At 37.2% G+C, this 19,844-nt stretch overlaps 1 protein-coding gene across 3 annotated transcripts in view; it reads left to right on the top strand.

Moving 5' to 3' along the window:
• The first annotated feature begins 1,692 nt into the window (after positions 1-1,692).
• rapgef2a (Rap guanine nucleotide exchange factor 2a) overlaps positions 1,693-19,844 on the top strand; it is a 47,911-nt gene continuing 29,759 nt past the window's right edge. For 2 of the 3 annotated variants that reach the window (XM_081362589.1, XM_081362590.1), the window contains exon 1: positions 1,693-2,401. In XM_081362589.1, the coding sequence (XP_081218715.1) occupies positions 2,318-2,401 (84 nt within the window). In that variant the 5' untranslated portion in view covers positions 1,693-2,317. The remainder of the gene's footprint in view (positions 2,402-19,844) is intronic. The other variant, XM_081362588.1, reaches the window with a different exon arrangement.

Genomic DNA, 19,844 nt, shown 5'->3' with positions numbered 1-19,844 from the left:
AACTTTAATAATAATGTTTGGTTCATTTCTGTATATAAATTCTGAATACATTTTTATTTTATTTTATTTTACACATTTTAAAAATTATATAATATTTTTTTAAATATATATATATATTATAATATAATATCATATATAGGAATTACAATAATAATATGTGTAAATGTTTTTCATTTATTCAGTATATTGTCATTTCTATCACAAGCTCTTGAATTTAATTCAATTCACATTTATTTGCATGATGCTTTTCACAAAACAAAAAAGCAGCTTTACAGAAAAATGCATGCTTCAACATTACAATTTAGAGTAGCCTGTTATCAGATGTGTCAAAGTATTGTCCAAATGTCAAAAATATACAGTAAAGATAAAGACTACTAAACAAATCATGCACTTAGCTAGGCTATATATCATTCATTGAGCAGAAAAATGATCTCATTAAAGCAATTATTACAATTTATGATCATAATGATTACAATAGTCTATTATAGAAAATGTTGCATTGGTGCGTGTTGATTCAGGGTTTGATTCATCTGAGGTCCTCGCAGGAGATGGTGTCATCTCTTCACAGGTGTTGGGGCATCTGAAGCCTTTGTAAGAGGCTGGATCCAAACTGGAGCTGACGTCGGCTAGTCTCTTATGAGATGGGCCTCCCAAGGAGACAGAAAAGCAATTTGAAAATAATTAGCGGCGTAGCTGCTGCTGTTGTTCAGAACATTTCAAGCAATAGATAATCATGTGCATTTCATCTGATATAAATGGAGTACAAGGTTATGAGGTGCATTAGGCGTGAATGGTTGGTTAAAGAGTCTCATTCTTGGGAGAGTGTGTCTGAGCCCTAAACATCATCAGGAAGGCTAGTCCTATAGGAGCCAAATGCGACCATGTTCTCCCTCCAGTTTAGTGGACTTAGATAGGTAGGCTACTACCAAAAGTCCAGAATTGTGTGACCTTTAAACTGAGCGTGATGGATTGTAGGGTGACAGAACCTTCTGCACTTCCCCCATGGACCTCTAGTGTCTTGCGAGCGGCTGTTGGGGACTGGGGACACCCTCCATTAAACACTAGTGTCTCTCAATGTAGCCTACAGTTATCTAGCTCGACCTGCCGGTCGTTTCTGGTATTGGTCAATCAGAAGCTTGTCTGTCAGCTGGCACATTTTCACTTCTATAAAACTCTCTTTCATTCTTAATAAAATATCATAACAGTAAATTCGATGTGAACTATACTTAAACACTTAGGCCTATACCAAATTATAGCTTCAGTAAGCATGTTGCTTAAAATGTTCACATCTGTTTAAAATTGTACATCAATATCAATGATCAGCACAGGCCAAGAACCATACTAATATTAGCCTAAATGAATAATAGGCTAATAGATCAAAAAAGCCATTTTTTTGCTTGCTGTGCCACATATTTCATTGTGCTCCCATGGTTTTAGGTAAATTTTATGTACATCTGATTGTTATTATTGCTCCAAATAGTTAAAGTATTGGATCAGTTGTGTTTTTCTCTAAGTCGGAAAAATGAGACGTTTTCGGGTTTTGTAACGCTCGTTGTTTTCCACTGGTCGCCGCAGTGCACCATTACCACAGATCTAGGCTACCTCAAAGTTAGTCTGAACTTGTTTGTCCAATGTCCACTGGGTGCGCTAGAGGTCGGCCATTTAATGTCTTGCTTTCAACTCTTGTGAATCACTGCGTTGTCACCGGTCCAGTTTCACCCCGCCTGCCAGTCCGTCCGGTGTCCGTCACACAGTCGCTATGGACGCACGTCAATTTGTTAAACTTCTCCAACTTGGATTATCGGACGTTTAGTATCGGCTTCCCCTTTAACACGACTGAAGAGACTTGCCAGACGCGGAGTGATGAACAGCAACCCCGAAACAACAGAGTTTACGCCTGTGTACCCGTGAACCTCTATCCGGACACAACACAATGCTCAGACATTTGTGGACGTGTTTAGTTGCTTTATAGTTGTTTCAGGTTACTCGGCAAAAACGGAATTCTGTTAGGCTGTCGTCTTTACGCACTCCTTGGAAAGAGGTTATTGAACGCCGTAAACTTTTAAAGGTGTAGCTGCTAACGTTACACATTTGCCCCCCTGTGCGCCGCCGCTGCGAGGACTTACTGTTAACGTTACCCCTGATTTGAATACAACTCTAGCCCGGGGCTCGGAAACTGGCCCACTTCGAGATATTTTTGTCTTTTAGAGAACGTAGCCTATGGGGTTTTTTCATATGACGGCTCTGCTTAAAATGAGTCGGAAGCGTTAGGGGAAATGTACGAGGTTTGACAAAGGAGATCTTTTGTTACATGTGAATGCACGCGGACAGAATGGCGTCATATGTGGACAATAGTTTTAGGCACGCGATCATGAAGAATCCTGCCGACAGGACGCAACAGGTAAGAGACAACAACTGTACCAATGCTGCCTAGACATAGCCTGTATGTGATTATTTATTTACTTAGTTTTGCTGCTACACAACAGCCATAATGTCCATCATTGTTTTGGGAAACTGTTGAATTTCTAAGTAAAGCATTGTATACAACTCAGACTGACTTAGAGGGTCTCAAGACAAGGGGATATAACCCCTTAACTCAAGCTGGCTTACAACGTTTAAAGGGTTATACTGCTTAAACTGATTTAAAAGTAGCCGTAAATCGGTTTATACAACTAGAAAAAGATAGCTTGAGTTTTATAAACCGTTTTTCTAGGATAGAGTTTACAAAACTCAAGCTGACTTAAAACGTATCAATTCAAGACAACGGTTTATAGGCTACAACTAGAAAAAAGTTTTTACAACTCAAGCTGAATTACAGTATTTTAGTAGTCTGTTTCATAAAATAAAAAACTATTTACAAAATCCCAGCTGACTTAAGAAAGAGTTTCTCCTGATTTTACAGACAAGGCTTAGCCTAAGTCTAGTCCCAGAGTAAAATGCATGTTTAAACTATCTTAACTGAAAGCAACTTGCATGGACATATTTCAAAATATGTCAGTGCCATTGTTTTGACTCAAGATACACACCAATAAGGTTTTTTTTTTCTTTTTTCTAAGACACATTTGTAAAAGCTACTTAAATGCCCTAATTGAACCAAGGCCTAATCCTGACTAAGCACTCTCTGTAAAACCAGGTTCAAGCTGACTTAATGGCCAGGTTTCATAGAAAAGGTTTAGATTTAGTCAGGATTAGTCATTAGTTTAATTAGGACATCTGAGTAGTTTTTATAAACTTGCCTTTGAAAAAACATTACTAAATTACTAAATTAACTGCATCTCGAGACAAAATAATGGTCAGTGCAACTTGCTTTGAGTTAACACGGCTCAAACATGCATTTTAGTCTGAGGCTAGCTTAAGCCTTGTTTGTTAAACCGGGTTGTACCACTCAAGCTGAATTAAAATGTATTATTCAGTTTAAACAGCTAGGAAATTGTTTCTGTAACGATTTATACAACAAAAGCTGACTTAAATCGCTTAAACGTCGAGGAAACCGTTTATACAACTCAAGAGTCAAGGTGACTTAATTGTTGCCTTTATAGGCTACATTGTAAATCAGCTTGAGTTGAATAAGCAGTTGTTGACATTTTTATACACAGTTGACTTAAAATGTCTAAATGAAACAGTGTCTCCGTCACATAGTGGGCTCAGACTTTGGATACATTGTTTAATTTAGTCCTGCTTGTTTAAAGGCGCCAAGAGCTCCAGTTCTACCTATTTTTTTGGGAATTGCGGTGTCCCTTTAGTATGTAAGCAAGACGAAGTCAAGCGACTAACTGTTTTGTTCCACATCTATGCTCAGTTTTGTCGTAATCAGAGCCCACAGTTTTTTTTAAAGCATTGCTTAATATAGTCACACTCATCAGGCTTGTTGCTGTGGTATTTTAGAAGCGTATTACTCATCTGTCGGAAGGGAGTATTTCCTCACTATGCCCTGAAATCCAGACTAGATCATCCTCATTTAAACCATCTGCAATAAACAAATGTCACAGCGCCATTTAGCCCCGGACCACAAGCTCATTAGAGTTTCAGCTCTGTAAACTACCAGCATTGTTTGAATGTCTAAGCACACTGAACCTCCTATCTGTGGCCACGTTAAACTACATTCGTGTTCTGTGTGTGGGACATTTGGCTTGTGAGTTTTGAGCCCAGGAATGTAATGAATCAAAAGAATGTGAGGAATGTAGCTTATAGTGTTGGCTCTTCAGTTCCAGGCCCATGTGTGTTGCTTTAAAGACATAAAGCAGTTCCTTAAGGATTTCATATTTTGCTTATAATTAGTGTGATATGTTCTAAGCTCCAATATGAATCCTCTGTAACCAAGGAAGGATTACGGATCAGCCCCTGGGACCTCTGACTCACTGAGGTCTCAAGCTGAGAGAAACCCAAAAGCCACTGTTTGAATGTTTGCCAGTGACAGTTGCCCCAGTGTGAAATAAATGAAGAGATAAGCACTAACACCTTCTTAACACATTATTGCAGCTTTGATGTTGTATACTAACTTTTTCAGAGGCACAATAATTTCATTGTGCCTCTGACTGCAACCTATTAGTTAAAAATGTGGGCAAGCAACCAAAAAGTTGTGTTTAAATATGGCAGGAATTGATCCAAGAGCTATTACCACTGTGTGCTTTAGCAAGTAACTCGCAGTATCTAGTGGGCTTTTTAATTCGTTTTTTGTAAGTCACCTTGGATTAGTGTCAGCACAATGATAAATTAGGCAAGTCCACAAGCTGGTAGGTTTTTCAGATGGCTATTAATGTTAATCTGATTACCACGTTAAAGTAGTTTTTTGGTCCAGGACCAGGATTTTAATGATAATAAAGTAATAATAATAATAGAAAACCTCTCTTCTTTATTTTGGCAGTTCAGTTAATAAAGTTTGATTTTTACATAGTCTTTTGGATTATAATTTTACTTCAAAGGATGTATGATGGTTTCCCAACAGCTCTTTTCTGAGGCCCTGATTAAACCTGGTATTAAGATGCGTTTCGGTCGATCGGATCATGAGTGGACTGTGCTAAATGGAGGTGTAAATAGGGTCTAAAATATTTTGCGCTTGTCGACTTTCGACCACTTCCAGAGATATTGCTTTCTTGTAAATGCTCATGTGGTCGAATGTGTTCAAACAGCCACAAAATACTCTCCGCCTACTGACCTAATGTGTCGGCTAAACATCATGGGAAGCGCACTAACCAGACAGGATTTAAACTTTGTTCTCTGGAGGCCAAATTTGGTTTGAAGACGGAAAACATACCAAGCACAATGTTCTCTCACCATTCCTGATTTCTAATACACACTCACAGCGATTGGCACGGTCTTGTGGCTATCAGAGCAGAAACGAAAGCTGCTGCTTTCTGTATGTTTTTATCTGTCATCTTCAGCCGCTTTCATATAAATTGTGCAAGATTATTTTGTCCATTAGATTGAAAGATCAGAAAAAGCCCATATATTTACCTACACATAGACCCTCCCCTCTAAGACACGACAGAAGTGGTTCAAAGTGGACAAAAGTGACGGATTAAAAACGAATATGTCTCCCTCATCTACTTGTGATCCGATTGAACAAAACACATCTTGATACCATGTGTAAACAGGGCCTAATTGGTCAAACAACACTCTGGTCTCCTTACATGTAGCCTAACTCATTCATGATCTTAACACTTTGGATACAGTTAAAGTTGTGATGAAATGGAATTAGCAACATATTTTGTGATGTACATTTGGGTGTAATATATTGCACTCAAATATGAGGTAATAGCCTAGTTCTCATAAAGTTTTAGTTAGTACCCTCAGAATAGTAGTGTAGCACAGCAGTAGTGGGAGGAAGCAACTTAGATTATACAATAATTACATAAACTGCCAAAATTATTTGATGTAGGACTAGTAGTTCTCCATTAAGAACAAACTTGCTACATTGGTTTATTTTATTTTAAGCAATTTCCTGCAGTTATAGCAGTTTACTATAAGCATTTGCACAGATGCCATGTTGTAGTTGGTGTATGGTCATGGCCTCAAGTGTGACACAGGTGAACATTTTAGTCCATACTTAATACTAATATGTAATGCATTAAAGTATTATACAACTTTGTATAATTTTGCACAAGTAAAAAATATAACTGACTATAACAAGATCCTAGTTCACATTATAATAAATTGTCTTGCTTTCACATCTCAATCTCATGTTTTTTTTTCTCTCTTCCTGCACTCTTTTTCACATGCTCATATATATATATATTTTGTCTCGTATATGGTTGCCCTCAATGAGACCGGAAAGCCACACTGAACCTTACTTCTGATTGTGTTTCTGCACAACATTCTCATGTCTGTGGTGTGTGTGTGGGCACGGCACATGTGTAAAGAAGTGTGTTTGTGTGCCGTTAGCTATTATCCATTTGTAAACATTTCAGGATATTGAAGCTTTGGTCTCACCAGGGACCATTCTCTCCTCTGTTGTGCAACCAATTGTCTGTGTTCCCTGGCCAGTTATTAATTTTATAAGCCTGTTACGTCCATGAGCACACACATACTAGAGAAAGTGTGAGTTAGAGTTTTAAGGTGTTACTTCCCCCTGTATTGACCCTTTCCTTTGTATGCTTGCTGCTGAGAGAACAACAGGAAAAGAACAGAAGAATGAGATGTACTGAGATAAGAGAGGAGTAGAAGAATGAGAGGAAGAGGGAACGAGAGACCAACAGAAACAACTTTAATTGAGGTTGACGTTCTAGACACTAAACTAAGTCTTTAAAAGGGTTCCTATTATGCCCTTTATGCCCGATTTTGTTTTTGTGGGGTATACCATAATATGTTTTCATGCTTGATTGTTCAAAAATGCATTATTTTTCATTGGCTATATTTTATATTACATCCCCAGTCCCATTATTACTCCCCAGTCTGGGTCAAACACATCGTTTTCGATGAAGCCCCTCCTTCTGAAATACAAAATGTTCTGGGATTGGTTAGCTGGCTCAGTGTGTTGGGATCACAAAATCATGGATTATTTTCCTAAGGGGCGGTGAACAAAAGCTAAAGTAAACACTACATCAATAGTGTAATGTTTGTTAACAGGCAAGCTGAGGCAAAGCTTTGCCCTTCGTTTACATCATAGCTATCATAGCAAAAACATAAAACTTATAAAAACTTGTAATTGGAACTGTTAATAGAAAACACAACTACAAATATTAAGACATCCCAGACAGCAACATCGTGTCGGCCCAGATCCGGCCCACATCTGGTTCTAAGTGTACCAGATGTGGGCCGGATCTGGGCCGACACTATGTTGCTGTCTGGGATACTTACAAGTTGTGAGCCATAAACAACAGATAGTCCCGACAAAATTGGAACGGCTACGTCTTTCAGGAGAAGCTTTTGTGCATTGTACTCTCTGCCTGCAGTTATCTGTCAAATGTGCACCGCACAGACAAACATTGAGGTTACAATGTTCAGGAACATTGTTTAAAATAAATTTTTACACCTGATTTCGTCAGCCTTAGGATAAACTTTTTCCGGGGGTGGAAAAACAGCAATAACACTCTTCATCTTCTCTAGCACAGCTCAACCAGGCCTCGGCAATTTTTTTGCGTAATCTGTGGGATTTTTTAAATGTATTCAAATACAAGCTCCAGATTGAATGTGGAGGAAGAATAAAAAATAAATAAATTGATTAAAAAAAACTTTTCACATTCATCAACTGTCACAGTTGATTTTCTCACTTACAATTTTTAATACAATTTAAAATATTAAGTGTAAAATAAACAATTGTTTCTAAATCTCAACTAAATTATTTATTTATATATTTGATGCTGTAGTAGTTGGACTGAGAGGCACGGTCTAATTTTGTGTTAATGTTGTTGGTTTAGCTTGTAAAAGCTTTATCCTGTGCATAAGTTTTCTTATATTGTTTGGTTTAATATTGCCTAATTGCCAGTTTTGTAAAGGTTCTTCCTAAATTAATCTATTCCATATTTTCTTTTTTGTTGTAAATAAAGTTGATTCGGTTCATATGCTCGAGAAAAGCTTGTTGTTGTTGTACGTCAATGTTGTACAAATAAAACCTGTCCGAAAATGATTTTAATCTTTGATCTGCTTGAGATCAAGTTACCATTGTTCCATAATTATGACTACTGGTACATTTCTTTCATTTACCAAAAATTGTGCCACGCACAAATGCTACCCACACACAGATCTCATAATTATTTTCCTCTGAACCATAAAAGTGCCATGTTTCATCTGCATGATGATTAAATGTGAGACATCTGTTTGTCTGGGTTTCCTAATTCGTTTGAGCTTGCTGATGTGTTGGAAACGCATCAAATCTCAGAAAAAAATAAAATAAAATCTGTCTGCACGGATCACTTTTGGTCCATTATGCTAATTTTAGGCTTTTTTATGAGGCTCGGTGAAAGTTGAGGACAGACAAAAAGAAGGTTTTGAAGAATTTGAGCTCTCCAATGATCCAATGTCTGCTCTGAATACTATACTGAATTTTGTGTTTCACCTACAGTTGTTAAAACGCTGATTTGTTTTTATCACAAAATGAACAATTTTGTAGTGAAAATGTTTGCTATTGTGAGCTGAATGGGGAAAGAACAATGTTTATACTGTCTAATTTTACTTTGGCATTGTGTGAAAAAAATGGACTTTGGAACGGATTTGCATTCTTCCGAAATGCATTAGCCTTGCAGTTTCAAAACAATGGTTTCATTTCCTCCCTCCTGTCTGTTTTTGTGTTGTAGCGAATCAGCCATTAGTGAGTGAGACTTCTGAAATGACTTTTTGAGAAACGCAGAATCACATGTTTTTTGAGTTTTAAATAGAAAATAAAAAAACTTATCACAAGTTTTATCACAATAAAACTTGTCATAAGACTGAATTTAAAGCCTCTTGATTGGCCACAGAATATAAATGATGTAAATGGCTATTGTTATTCCTACTGAATATAATGCCTAATTATTAGATTTACTAGTGTCTAACTTTTTTTTGCATCCTGATATACAGTCGCTGTTTCCATTAGGGCTGGGGGAAAAATGGATTCATATGAATCTCGAACCGAGTCTTCAACCGATTCGCATCGATTAACAAATTTCAAGTATCGATTTTCTAAAGTGTTACACTTCTTTAACTTCACACATTAGAGTGTTATTTATCACAATAAGGCGCGAAAAAGGACTCAATTCGGTGCTCCCGCTGACGGACAGAGATCAAACTTGAGCACAGATGCCGCCTCTCAGATGCATGCGATTGCAAATTCAGTTCTCTTTCACAGTTCATTGCGCTTGCATGGTCAAATACACATATTTATGTCAAAATGCACATCATGTTGAGTATTCACTGCAGAGCCTATGAATATCCAGTTCTGAAGGACACCTCACAGAAACTTAAAGGAATAGTTCACTTTAAAATGAAAATTCTGTCATCATATACTCACCCTCATGTTGTTTCAAACCTGTATGAATTTCTTTCTTCTGCTGAACAGAAAGGAAGATATTTAGAAGAATATCAGTAACCAGACAGTTTCTGGGTCCCATTGACTTCCATAGTATATTTTTTTCCTACTATGGACGTCAGTGGGACCCAGAATCTGCCTGGTTACTGATATTCTTCTAAAAATCTTCCTTTCTGTTCAGCAGAAGAAAGAAATTCATACAGGTTTGAAACAACATGAGGGTGAGTATATGATGACAGAATTTTCATTTTAAAGTGAACTACTCCTTTAATAGAAAAAAGCATTGCTAGATGGGTTGGAAATGTTTATATTTGTGACTGGGGCCAAATTCTCAGCTGTGATCCATTTATTCTTTTTCCAGAGCTTTGGTGACATCATAAAGGTCAGAGGTGAAGCTGAATTGGATTATTTTTAGTCAAGGATGTTTCCGTTTTTACCCAAGTTAGGCCCATTGAGCATGTGAGGGGGAGTGAGAGTCATTTCCCTGATCCTTACTTGTGTTTTTCTGTTCCTCTCTCCCTTTATTGAAGTGATGTGTCAGTGCTGATAAGTCCTTTAGCACACATTACTGTATTAATATTAATGTCTTATCAGCTTTTCCTCTCCTCCTTGCATGTTATTCTCAGTCCTATGCATTAATCAGCACTGATAAACCAACTCCTTACTTGTCAAAATGTGGGCACGGACACATTACACGTTTTTAGCAGAATCATGACTGTTTAGTCTACTGTGGTCTTTTTAATAATGCATGTTTAGTCAAATAAAAAAAAAAGGGCTAATAGCAGGAATGTGAAGGCGGTTGTTTTCATTACTTAAGTATGACAGGCCCTAGGGATCTAGATGTTTCAGAGAAATGGCTACTCAAAACATTACCTACTTTGTGGTCTGCCTGATTGTTTTTTGTGTGAGTGAATCGCCTCTCTGATAGCCTTAAGGAGTTTGTGGATGTTATGGAAAGACATGAACCAGAGCAGTATTGCTTCATATTTGGTATTGCCTGCTGGTGGATGTTTACACAGTCACAGAATCAAAGTTACACCAGGGTCATTAACAGTGATTAAAGTTGCATTCGGGCTGGCTGGAATGCTCAACAAATCAAATGTTTGCTCTTATTGGAGAATGAATTTATGACTGACTTGTAGTTTGCTTTGCAAGTCAAGCTGATATAGGAGAGAGTGTTTAACATAAAAATGTAGGCCTACATATTTACTTTAAATATTACAAACATGCCATAAAGAAAAGAACAAATATTGTCTGTTCTGAATGAACAACCATCCTTGTAACACAGAGCCACATCTTAACCGATCTAGTTCCTCCATGTTAGTGTGCTTTTTATGGGCTGACAGGAATGTGAGTAATTCAGGGTCAGAATCTGAATTTATGTAGTCCTTCTAGACAGATGCTGGTCTTATTCAACATGGATGTGACGTATACAGGATGCATATGGATATTTGATGCAATACAATGGCCTATTCACCATCTGAACTGTTGCTCAGACAATGTTTTACTCAATATAGCATCGCTCATTTCTCGTTTGTGGCATTGCTGTTAAATCCTTCCCCCTCTTGTTCACCCAGCTGGCTATAATGGTTTTTCCCACCTGCCAAGTGCTGACCCTGTCATCGAGACACCGGGGTGGAGGGAATTTCACGCTTTACACACAATGCGTTGTGAAACTTAGAAACCACACAAACACAGATGCTGGGCAACCGTTGGCTTTTTAGTTTTCATCTGTACATTTTCAGTTTGCATTTTCACAGGGACCTTAGGAAAACAGCTTGCAAAACCGTAAATGCTGGGTCGGTTCCCTTAATAGGGAAAGCACTGAATCATGTTCTAAACAAGTAATAGCCTACACGGACACTTTTTTTCCTCATGTTGTGTCATTAAAGCTCTCTCATGGCTAAATAAATAGCCATTTGTTTTGGGCAATAAAAAAAGACATCACTTGTTTAGACTCTGTTACCTCAGTGTTAATGATCAGATCATTTCGTGCATAGTCGATAATGTATTGCTCTTCATTGTTGTCAGATCTTCATTATAAACTAATACTTGTATAGATGTTGTAAATAAATGGGCACTTTACAAAAAAGTGCTGTGGCTGTAATGTTACAATAATTTCAGATGGTTGGATATGACAATCATTTGGGACCATGGTTTATATAATCATACTCTAAAGTACCTCAAGTACTTCAAAGATTCATGGTCAACCATGGTACATGCCTAAAAAATATGGGTTTGCCATGGTGCTTTTTTGTGCTTTTCCATGGTATATGGCAGTGATAATGTTATGGTTTCAGATATTATTTGTGTGTTCATCATAGGGCTGTGCGATATCATGTATCATGATATATTGTTTCATATCGTTCATTATCGATATCTATTGACATTTTTTATAACCTTTTTTTTTTTTATAAAGACAAGTAGAAAAGTTTGAATTCAAACAACTTTTTTATTTATTTGTTATTTATCCACATTATTAAGGCAAATAACAAATTATATTAGTTTTAGCAGTCAAAAACAAAGATAAAATATGAACAAAATATCTTCTTAATGTCATGTGCTGGAAATGGAAGTGCTGTACTATTCCTGCCAAACTTTCATGGTTACAGTTAGTGTTAATGTGTATTAGTGTTAGTCTATTAGTGTTAGTGTTAGTGTATTAAATCCATGGTGAATGTTGCTGATCTGTGAACTTAAAGCCTATAACTAGTTCGTTCATGGCTAGGGTTGGGCGGTATTACGGTAATATCGGATACCGCGGGATCTTAAAATAGCACCGGTATCAGTTTCAATACCGTCATTACCGGCACTTATATAGCCTATAATATATATAATTTATTTATTGCCTAAAAATGCTTGTGTGGTTGCAGTTTGGTAATATTTCTGGTTCCAGCCAAATGAGAAGGGAGAGGCGGTAAATACTGACGAGGCAATTTGTAAATTGTGCCATAAAAAGGTGACCGCGAGAGATGTAAACACCTCTAACCTAATGTCGCATCTCCGAAACTACCACCCACTCACTACTGCCAGGATGCATTTTGTTCTCGAGTTCATTAAATAAGCGCATTAAGTTTCGTATTTGTTAAAATATTATAATGTTATTTTTTCCATCTTTGTTGATTATGAAAAGTGAACAGCACAAATAAGATAGGATGCATCGGGAGTCAGACGATTTGACCACTTCAATAAATTTCGTTTTGTAAAAGGCCTCTTTAAAACGAATTTCGTTTTGTATAAATTGTATCTTAATTTTAATAAATTTTTCATCAACCAAATTGCCTGGATTTAATATAATCATGACATGATGGGCGCTGGCATGCCACGGTCACTTGCATTGAAATCTCATAAATTAACTGAAACTCAGAGATGGCGATCGTCAATTTCTTTAAACAAAACAATTCAAAACGAAAAGAAATATAGGGTAGGCTACTCTCTGATTAATCCATGATGTGCATTTTTCTCTATAGCGTTCACAGAGATGCCGATCGTCAATTTCTTTAAACGAAACAATTCAAAACGAAAAGAAAAAGGCCACTCTGATTATTTAATCCATGATGTGCATTTCTCTTTAGGCGCGTTCATACAGAGATGCGATCATCAATTTCAGTAAACGAAACCATACAAAACGAAAAGAAAAGAAATAGACTAGCCTACTCTCTGTAATCCATGATGTGCATTTCTCTCTATCGTTCACTTTGGAGATGGCGATCGTCAATTTCTTTAAACGAAACAATTCAAAACGAAAATAAATCTGATTGATCAATGATGTGCATTTCTCTCTATAGGCGCGTTCACTACAGAGATGGCGATCGTCAACTTCCATCTTTGCAGAAAAGTTTTATTAATAAAAATCAATGGACACGCGTCACCGGATTACAAAGGCACTTCTTGCTTATTGCACGCACACAGATATTATGTTGAATAATGGTGGGCTCAGGCTCATAATAACAATGCCGTCGGCCGGACTCAGACACAACGTGCACGGCTTGATTTTTTTTTTTTTTTTTTTTTTGATCTGGCATTCAGTTTCTGAACGGTGTAGGCACAAGCCAACAGTTTGGTGACGCCATCTGAGCCCATTATGTCATAATTTTTAATTAGTCACGGTAATACCCTATACCCCGGTAAAATAGGGAGGAGGTTTGACGGTATCAAAATTCCAATACCGCCCAAGCCTATTCATGGCACAATGTTTCTCCTGGTTTCCACGTCAGTGCTGTTTTATCTGTTAAATGTGTTTCTCAGTAGATCTCGCAGCAATGTTATTACTTCTATGGCAAATTCAAATGCTTCCTTTACTGGATCTCTTAGCGCTGTGTGGTAGCACTGTCGCTTGATCAAATCGGCTCGCGCTGCACTGACATTGGTAGTCCAAACTGATAAATGGTCCGTGAAGCACAAAATAATGAGTAGCGCAGTTTCGTTCTGCCTTCATTACATTTGCCATTTGATGTTGGGCAATTTTGGTCGCACCGGCAGGAAAATGGTCCAACGAATCGTTCGGTTTGTAATGCGCACCGAACCGAAAGCCTTGTACCGAATGGTTGAAAACGTGTATTGTTACACCCCTAGGACAATACAAACTTATTATATCTGTAAGAGATATTGATTTGAGATATTGAGCTGATTTATCAAAACATCTGATAGGGTGTTTAAGATCTTCGGGCGATGCGCATGCGTTTTAATGAAAATATTGAGCGCTATATCGAGCATTTTTCATATCGTTACCGACAAGGGTTTACCGTCGATAAATACAGATACCGTTTTATCGCCCAGCCCTTGTTCATCATTTCGTATTGTAACAGTGGATGCATCTGAGTTACACTTATTTAGTAATATTCATTGCTAATTTGTGTGGTTAATGACTCATTGTTAGTTCTATAATTGGTGTTCAGTATTACACTGCTTTACTACACCTGTGCACACAAACTGTGAGAGTCCTGAAAGGAAAGTGGGTGTAAAGTTTCTTTCTCTGCAGCATGTGTTGGGTTTGGTTTTGATGTGGCTGTGTGAATAAAAATGTTTTATTCGTACAGGAAAGCAAGGAGGAATGAGGAAAAAGAAGAACTTGTACACTGATTCATGTAGAGGAACATACTTGGCATAACAAAACTGAGAAATTAAAAAAAAGGGTATCGGCTGAAAAATGATACTGATGGTGCTCTCAACTACAAAAACAGAACAGCTTTTTTCTAAAAGGAAATAGTTGTTAATCTTGTGTAGTACAAGTCATTTGGCTATATTAGTTTCCAGATGGAGGATGAGTGGTTGGTTGTGGGACTTTACAAAATGGTACATTTTAAGGCTATGCAGAACTTTTGATTTGAAAGATGTTAACAGATTTAGGAGCTCTAAAGAGAAAGCACACTCTGGGGGTTCATTAGAATATCAAATAAAATTGGTCAGATTTTAAAATTTGTTAGTATGAAAAGTACGGTTTTGAAAAACCTGTTAGTGGTACATGGTGCAGTCAGAAAACAGAAGCTAGTTGAGTTTCCCAGAGGAATCATTAACCACGTTTCCACTGTCCAAAAGCGAGCGTGCTAGTGCATGCCAGGGCCAGTCGCGTTTCCACTGTCACTTCCGGGGATTGATTAGGGTGGTCCTTATCAAGTCCAATTTTTTATTTATTTTTTGCAAAATGTTAGTGTCTTAACCTCTTAAACTGTTCCTTTTAACTTCAAAATTAGAAATATGCAAAAATATTGACAAAAAAATGTTATTTAGAGATAGCTCAATCATGTGGAAGATTGCCTATGTTAAGCTGTGCGGCGTTGTTGTGATATGCAAGTAATATTAAAAAATTGCTGCAAATGAACTACATTTGATTGAAATCAGAGCAACACTGACATGACAACAATGACAACAATCTCAAAAAAGCACAAAGTTTTCAACAATCCCTCATTTCTGATGCTCAGCAGCCAGTGTTGACTTTTTGCAGTCTGGATAGATCCGTCGGTGATCTTCCAGCACATGAAGGAGAAACTGCTATTGTTCTTCAGAGTGTGTGAGATAGCCATTGTATTCTTGAATCAGAGCCACTCCTCTCTCGGCATGATCATTGACTACTTTCATTGCATGTATGGTTGCCTGTGCCTGATCATCAATAGAAATATGTATTGATTCCACCAGGAAAGGTAAATCTACTAAACCGGGTCATGGATGGATTAATTTGGATTTAGTTTCTACAATAAGTAAACTGAGATATGTATCTAAAATACATATTTAGGAATATATGGTGCATTAGATGCTTTTATGGAGATTTTTTTGGAATTTTGTAGGGCTGTACTCAACCAAAGAAAATCTTGGTCGACTGAAGTCCTGAAATTTTCGACTAAAAATCGACTAAAATCGACTAAAAATGACGTTAGAAAAAAACAAAAACATTAAATTAATTAGATGCGCACTGTGCGCAGTACTTGGTAGCCTTGTTGTCCGCCTAAATGAATTATAAATAAACAAACAACTAGTAGGCTATTTGCAGTATATTAAATCGTTTTTGACCTAATTATTTTGCACTGAAATGAGTCTGACACTCGAGTCTGTCAGCTCTGACAGCGCTGCATCACGTGCACCTGCGCAATATCATGATTTCCGAAAATAGTACTATGTTGTCAACTAGTGATATCATCACAAGAACTGTTGAGGAATATGCAACAAAAATTAGACAATTATTTTTGTCATATGTTATAATAATAAGTTATAACTGTCAGACACTATCATTTCACCGTGCATGTCCTCGCACCGAGCGAGGCTGAACATGAGCTCAGCTTCGCAGCTGAGACACGAATAGACTATTAATATTAACTTAAAGATTTTACTCTTAATAAACACAAAAGGCACGTCCACTTTAATAAAAAAATAATATTTATTTAACAAACCAGATCAAGAGCAGAAACGAAATAAAGTGCATAACTGAAAAATAAAGCATCCTAGGCTCAAAACTAACACAACCAACAGCACAGCGCAATTGCGCATTAGGCTCCAAATAAAAAATAAAAAAGTTAGGTTATCACACTAAAACATTGAAATATGCAAATTCTGATATGTTCATAGCCTACTCAAAACAGACAGGGCAAACGCAGACAAGTGAGCTTAACGTTACCACTTTTAGATGATATGTCATGTTTGTCGTCAAGCTGTGGAAAACTGTTGCTTGCAAACTTTGCATTCGACCTTTTTCATGTTATCAATTTTAACAAAATGCTGCCACACTGTCGATTTCTTTGTTGTTGACATGTTAGAAGAGGACTGACTATTAAACGCTCTCACAATTAAATAAATAATATTCAGCATCAAACCTTCTATGCTCGACGCTCTCTCTTGGGTTGGACTAATCCAAAAAAGGTGAAAACAAGGGGGGTGTTTTGAAGACAGACTGTTACAGTGAAACAAGGGTACTCTGAAAACACCCCCATTAGCAGTTAGTGCTTTCCACCTGATGAAATGAGCGCGCCTCAGCGCGGCAAAACTGATGAAATAAACGCGGCAGAAAATCGACCAATCAGAATTTTGGTCGAACCAGAACGTATCGACCAACTAATCGACTAATCGACTAGGACAGTACAGCCCTAGAATTTTGCTAGCCAGGTACAATACCAATTCAAATGATCTGTTTTTACGAAAATCATCAAAATCTCAGAAAGTTTAAAGCTATTGAGCTACCAGTAATTATTATGTTACTGCCATAAAAATTGGCATGCTGTATTTTCTTATATAAAGGAACAATTTGAAGGGTTAAGAGCATGACAATTGGAGACTTTAAAAATAAGGACCACCCTAGGCTTGATCAGGCATCCTCAGGGCCAATGGCCGGGGTGGTTTGGCCCACCAAATACCAAAGTATAGCCTAGTATACCAACTGGGGCTTTGAGGAGTAGGGTTGAGAATCAAAAATTAATTATAATTCTGGATTTGATAAACACTGAAGAAAAGTATTCTGGAAGAGAGAAGAGAAGGTTGAGTTCTTGTTATCATTGGTGTCTGAGAACAATTTATTTGTATATTCTTTATCCAGATTATCATTTTTATTCATTTTCCACTGAATTATGCGATCTGAAGAGCTTGAAACAGCGTAGAGAGCGCTGTTTTCTTCTGTGTGTGTCTGTTATGAGTCGAGCTCATTTGCTCTGGAGTTGTCAATCATATTATGTGATCATAACTCCTCCCTGGGTTCCGCACATAAACAGCTGAAAGAAACGTTTCTACAGATGAAACATGAAGCCAAATAAATGTATAATTACGACGATATATGTTCTGTATGTGTTTTTCATGTGGCTCGGTGTCTTTTTATAACAATTTATAATAAGAAATGCTTACAAATGCTTAGCAGAGAAATGCTAAGCAGGTGTAGCGTTTTATAAAACCACAAATAATGCAGTTTGCCCATTTATTTAATCAAAATCCAATTTAGATCGCACTCGATGATTGTTTCGTGTAGTACCAAACTTAATTTATCTTAATTTACTGTTGTGTGTTGTGCAGCTGACGAGGTTATTGCCAAATGAGATGCATACATGAGGAAAAATGTATTCTCGGTCAGCGCCACTTATCGTGCAGGTGTGAATTAGCTGAAGACAATCGTCAGCGTTCAGTCAATTTGGCACTCATTCTCTGTTTTTATTATTAACAATTAATCGATCGTCAGTTAATCATTAGCATCCCTAGTGTAATATCTAAATGTTTGACTTCATTTATTTTATGTTTTTACCATATTGGAATCGAAACTGGGAATCAATAAGAATTAGAATCGATAAGCAGAATCGCAATCGCTAAAATTCAAACGGTTTGATAATCCATGAACCGGTATACCACCCAGCACTAAAATCATATATGATTTATATGATCGTGTACTTTATTCATGTCTCTTCAGGGCTAACTGAAGCTGTTTGTAATGGGTGATTTTATTTTTCAGATTTAGAGAGCATCTGAGAAGCCTGTGTAGAGTTAGTTTAAGGATTTGAAACTTCTGATGCCAGGCCGTGAGAGCATGGAAATAAATTGTAATTACGTTGCAATAATGTTTTTTCCCTGATCATTTCATTTGTAGGTTTATTTATATTTTATCGGAAAAGAAACTAAATTACACCAACACATTTAGCCTGAAGTTGTTTCAAAAAGTTGTACTTTTATAAGTGAAAATGAAAGTGCATGTCATATGTTTAGATGGGACATGCCAGCATGTGTGCAAGAAAGTGGTTTCTAGTTTTTTTCACTTGATTCAGTGATCCAGTGGTCAGGACTTCTTCAGCTAACTGAAATGTGACCTTGGTCTCCTTACTCAAAGGTCTCAGTCCATTGCCATAATCAGAACTCTATGTACGTGTCTGTCTCTCAAAGAGGAAATGCCATTGTCCAAGAATAAACATTCCTGCCCTTCTACTCAGATCAACCAATTGCAGACCACAGCACACCACCCCTGACTGGAACCTATTGGGTAGTTTGAATTTACTTTTATTTGAATGTAGTGAGAGCGATGGATCGGTTGAAGGGAAGTCAAAGACGATGAGAAAGGACGTTGGAATGTCAGGGAGGAGAGGAAGAAAGAGTGACGCCTCTAATGTCCTGTTCGAGTGAACTCACTGTGGAGAGCTGATGGTATATGTGGGAATGTTCTGGCCTTGAATGGTCTCTGCACTTCACTTCACACATATAGTGAGATCACTTTGAACATCTGGGAATCAAAGTCAGATTTAAACCTGGAAATTAGCAGTTATTAGAATTGACAAATTAAATGTAACATTATGACGTAAAATCGTTAAAAAGAAGTATCAGAAATTCATCTAAAAGTTTATATATTATATTGTTTTATTTGGACCTCATTTTATGACGTCAGAATGGATATCAAGCTTTAATAACCTCAATATGCAGCCAATATGTCCTCATCACGTAACTGAAGTTTTGAAATCTCATCATCCCAAATCGCAGGAAATGCCAAATGTGTGACTGACCTAAACTTGTGTCGACAGGACCATGTGATCTGCCCTTTTAAGAATGTGTTAAGCAACCTGAGGTGTAGGTAAATCAAGCTATAAATCTCGACAAAAATACATGTTTTGGCAGCTTTTTATTTTTAGTCACTTTTTTGTTACTGTTATGAAGTATTGCATTTAAAGGTTCTTGTAGTTTGCTTGAGGTTTTTGCTTCTTACTGTTTTCTCGCTTTTGCAGAAGTGTGATAAAGAATTTCTATATTAGCATTGATGTGGTTATATCTGCTGCATTGCTCTTTCCTCTTTCAGATATTCTATATGCTCTTGCATAATCGGTTCTTATAATCTCATTGTAAGTCTGATGCTGCATTCAGCTGTGTCAACAGGACAATCTCTGAACAGGAAATTATTTCTTTCACAGATTTTCCTTATCAGTAATTTATTTACTGAAACACGTTTGAGGAAGCG

The sequence above is a fragment of the Scardinius erythrophthalmus genome, assembly GCF_964197995.2.
Source record: "Scardinius erythrophthalmus genome assembly, chromosome: 3".
Taxonomy (NCBI): domain Eukaryota; kingdom Metazoa; phylum Chordata; class Actinopteri; order Cypriniformes; family Leuciscidae; genus Scardinius; species Scardinius erythrophthalmus.
Note: the sequence above shows the minus strand (reverse complement) of the source record. Positions and strands in the feature narration are given on the sequence as shown.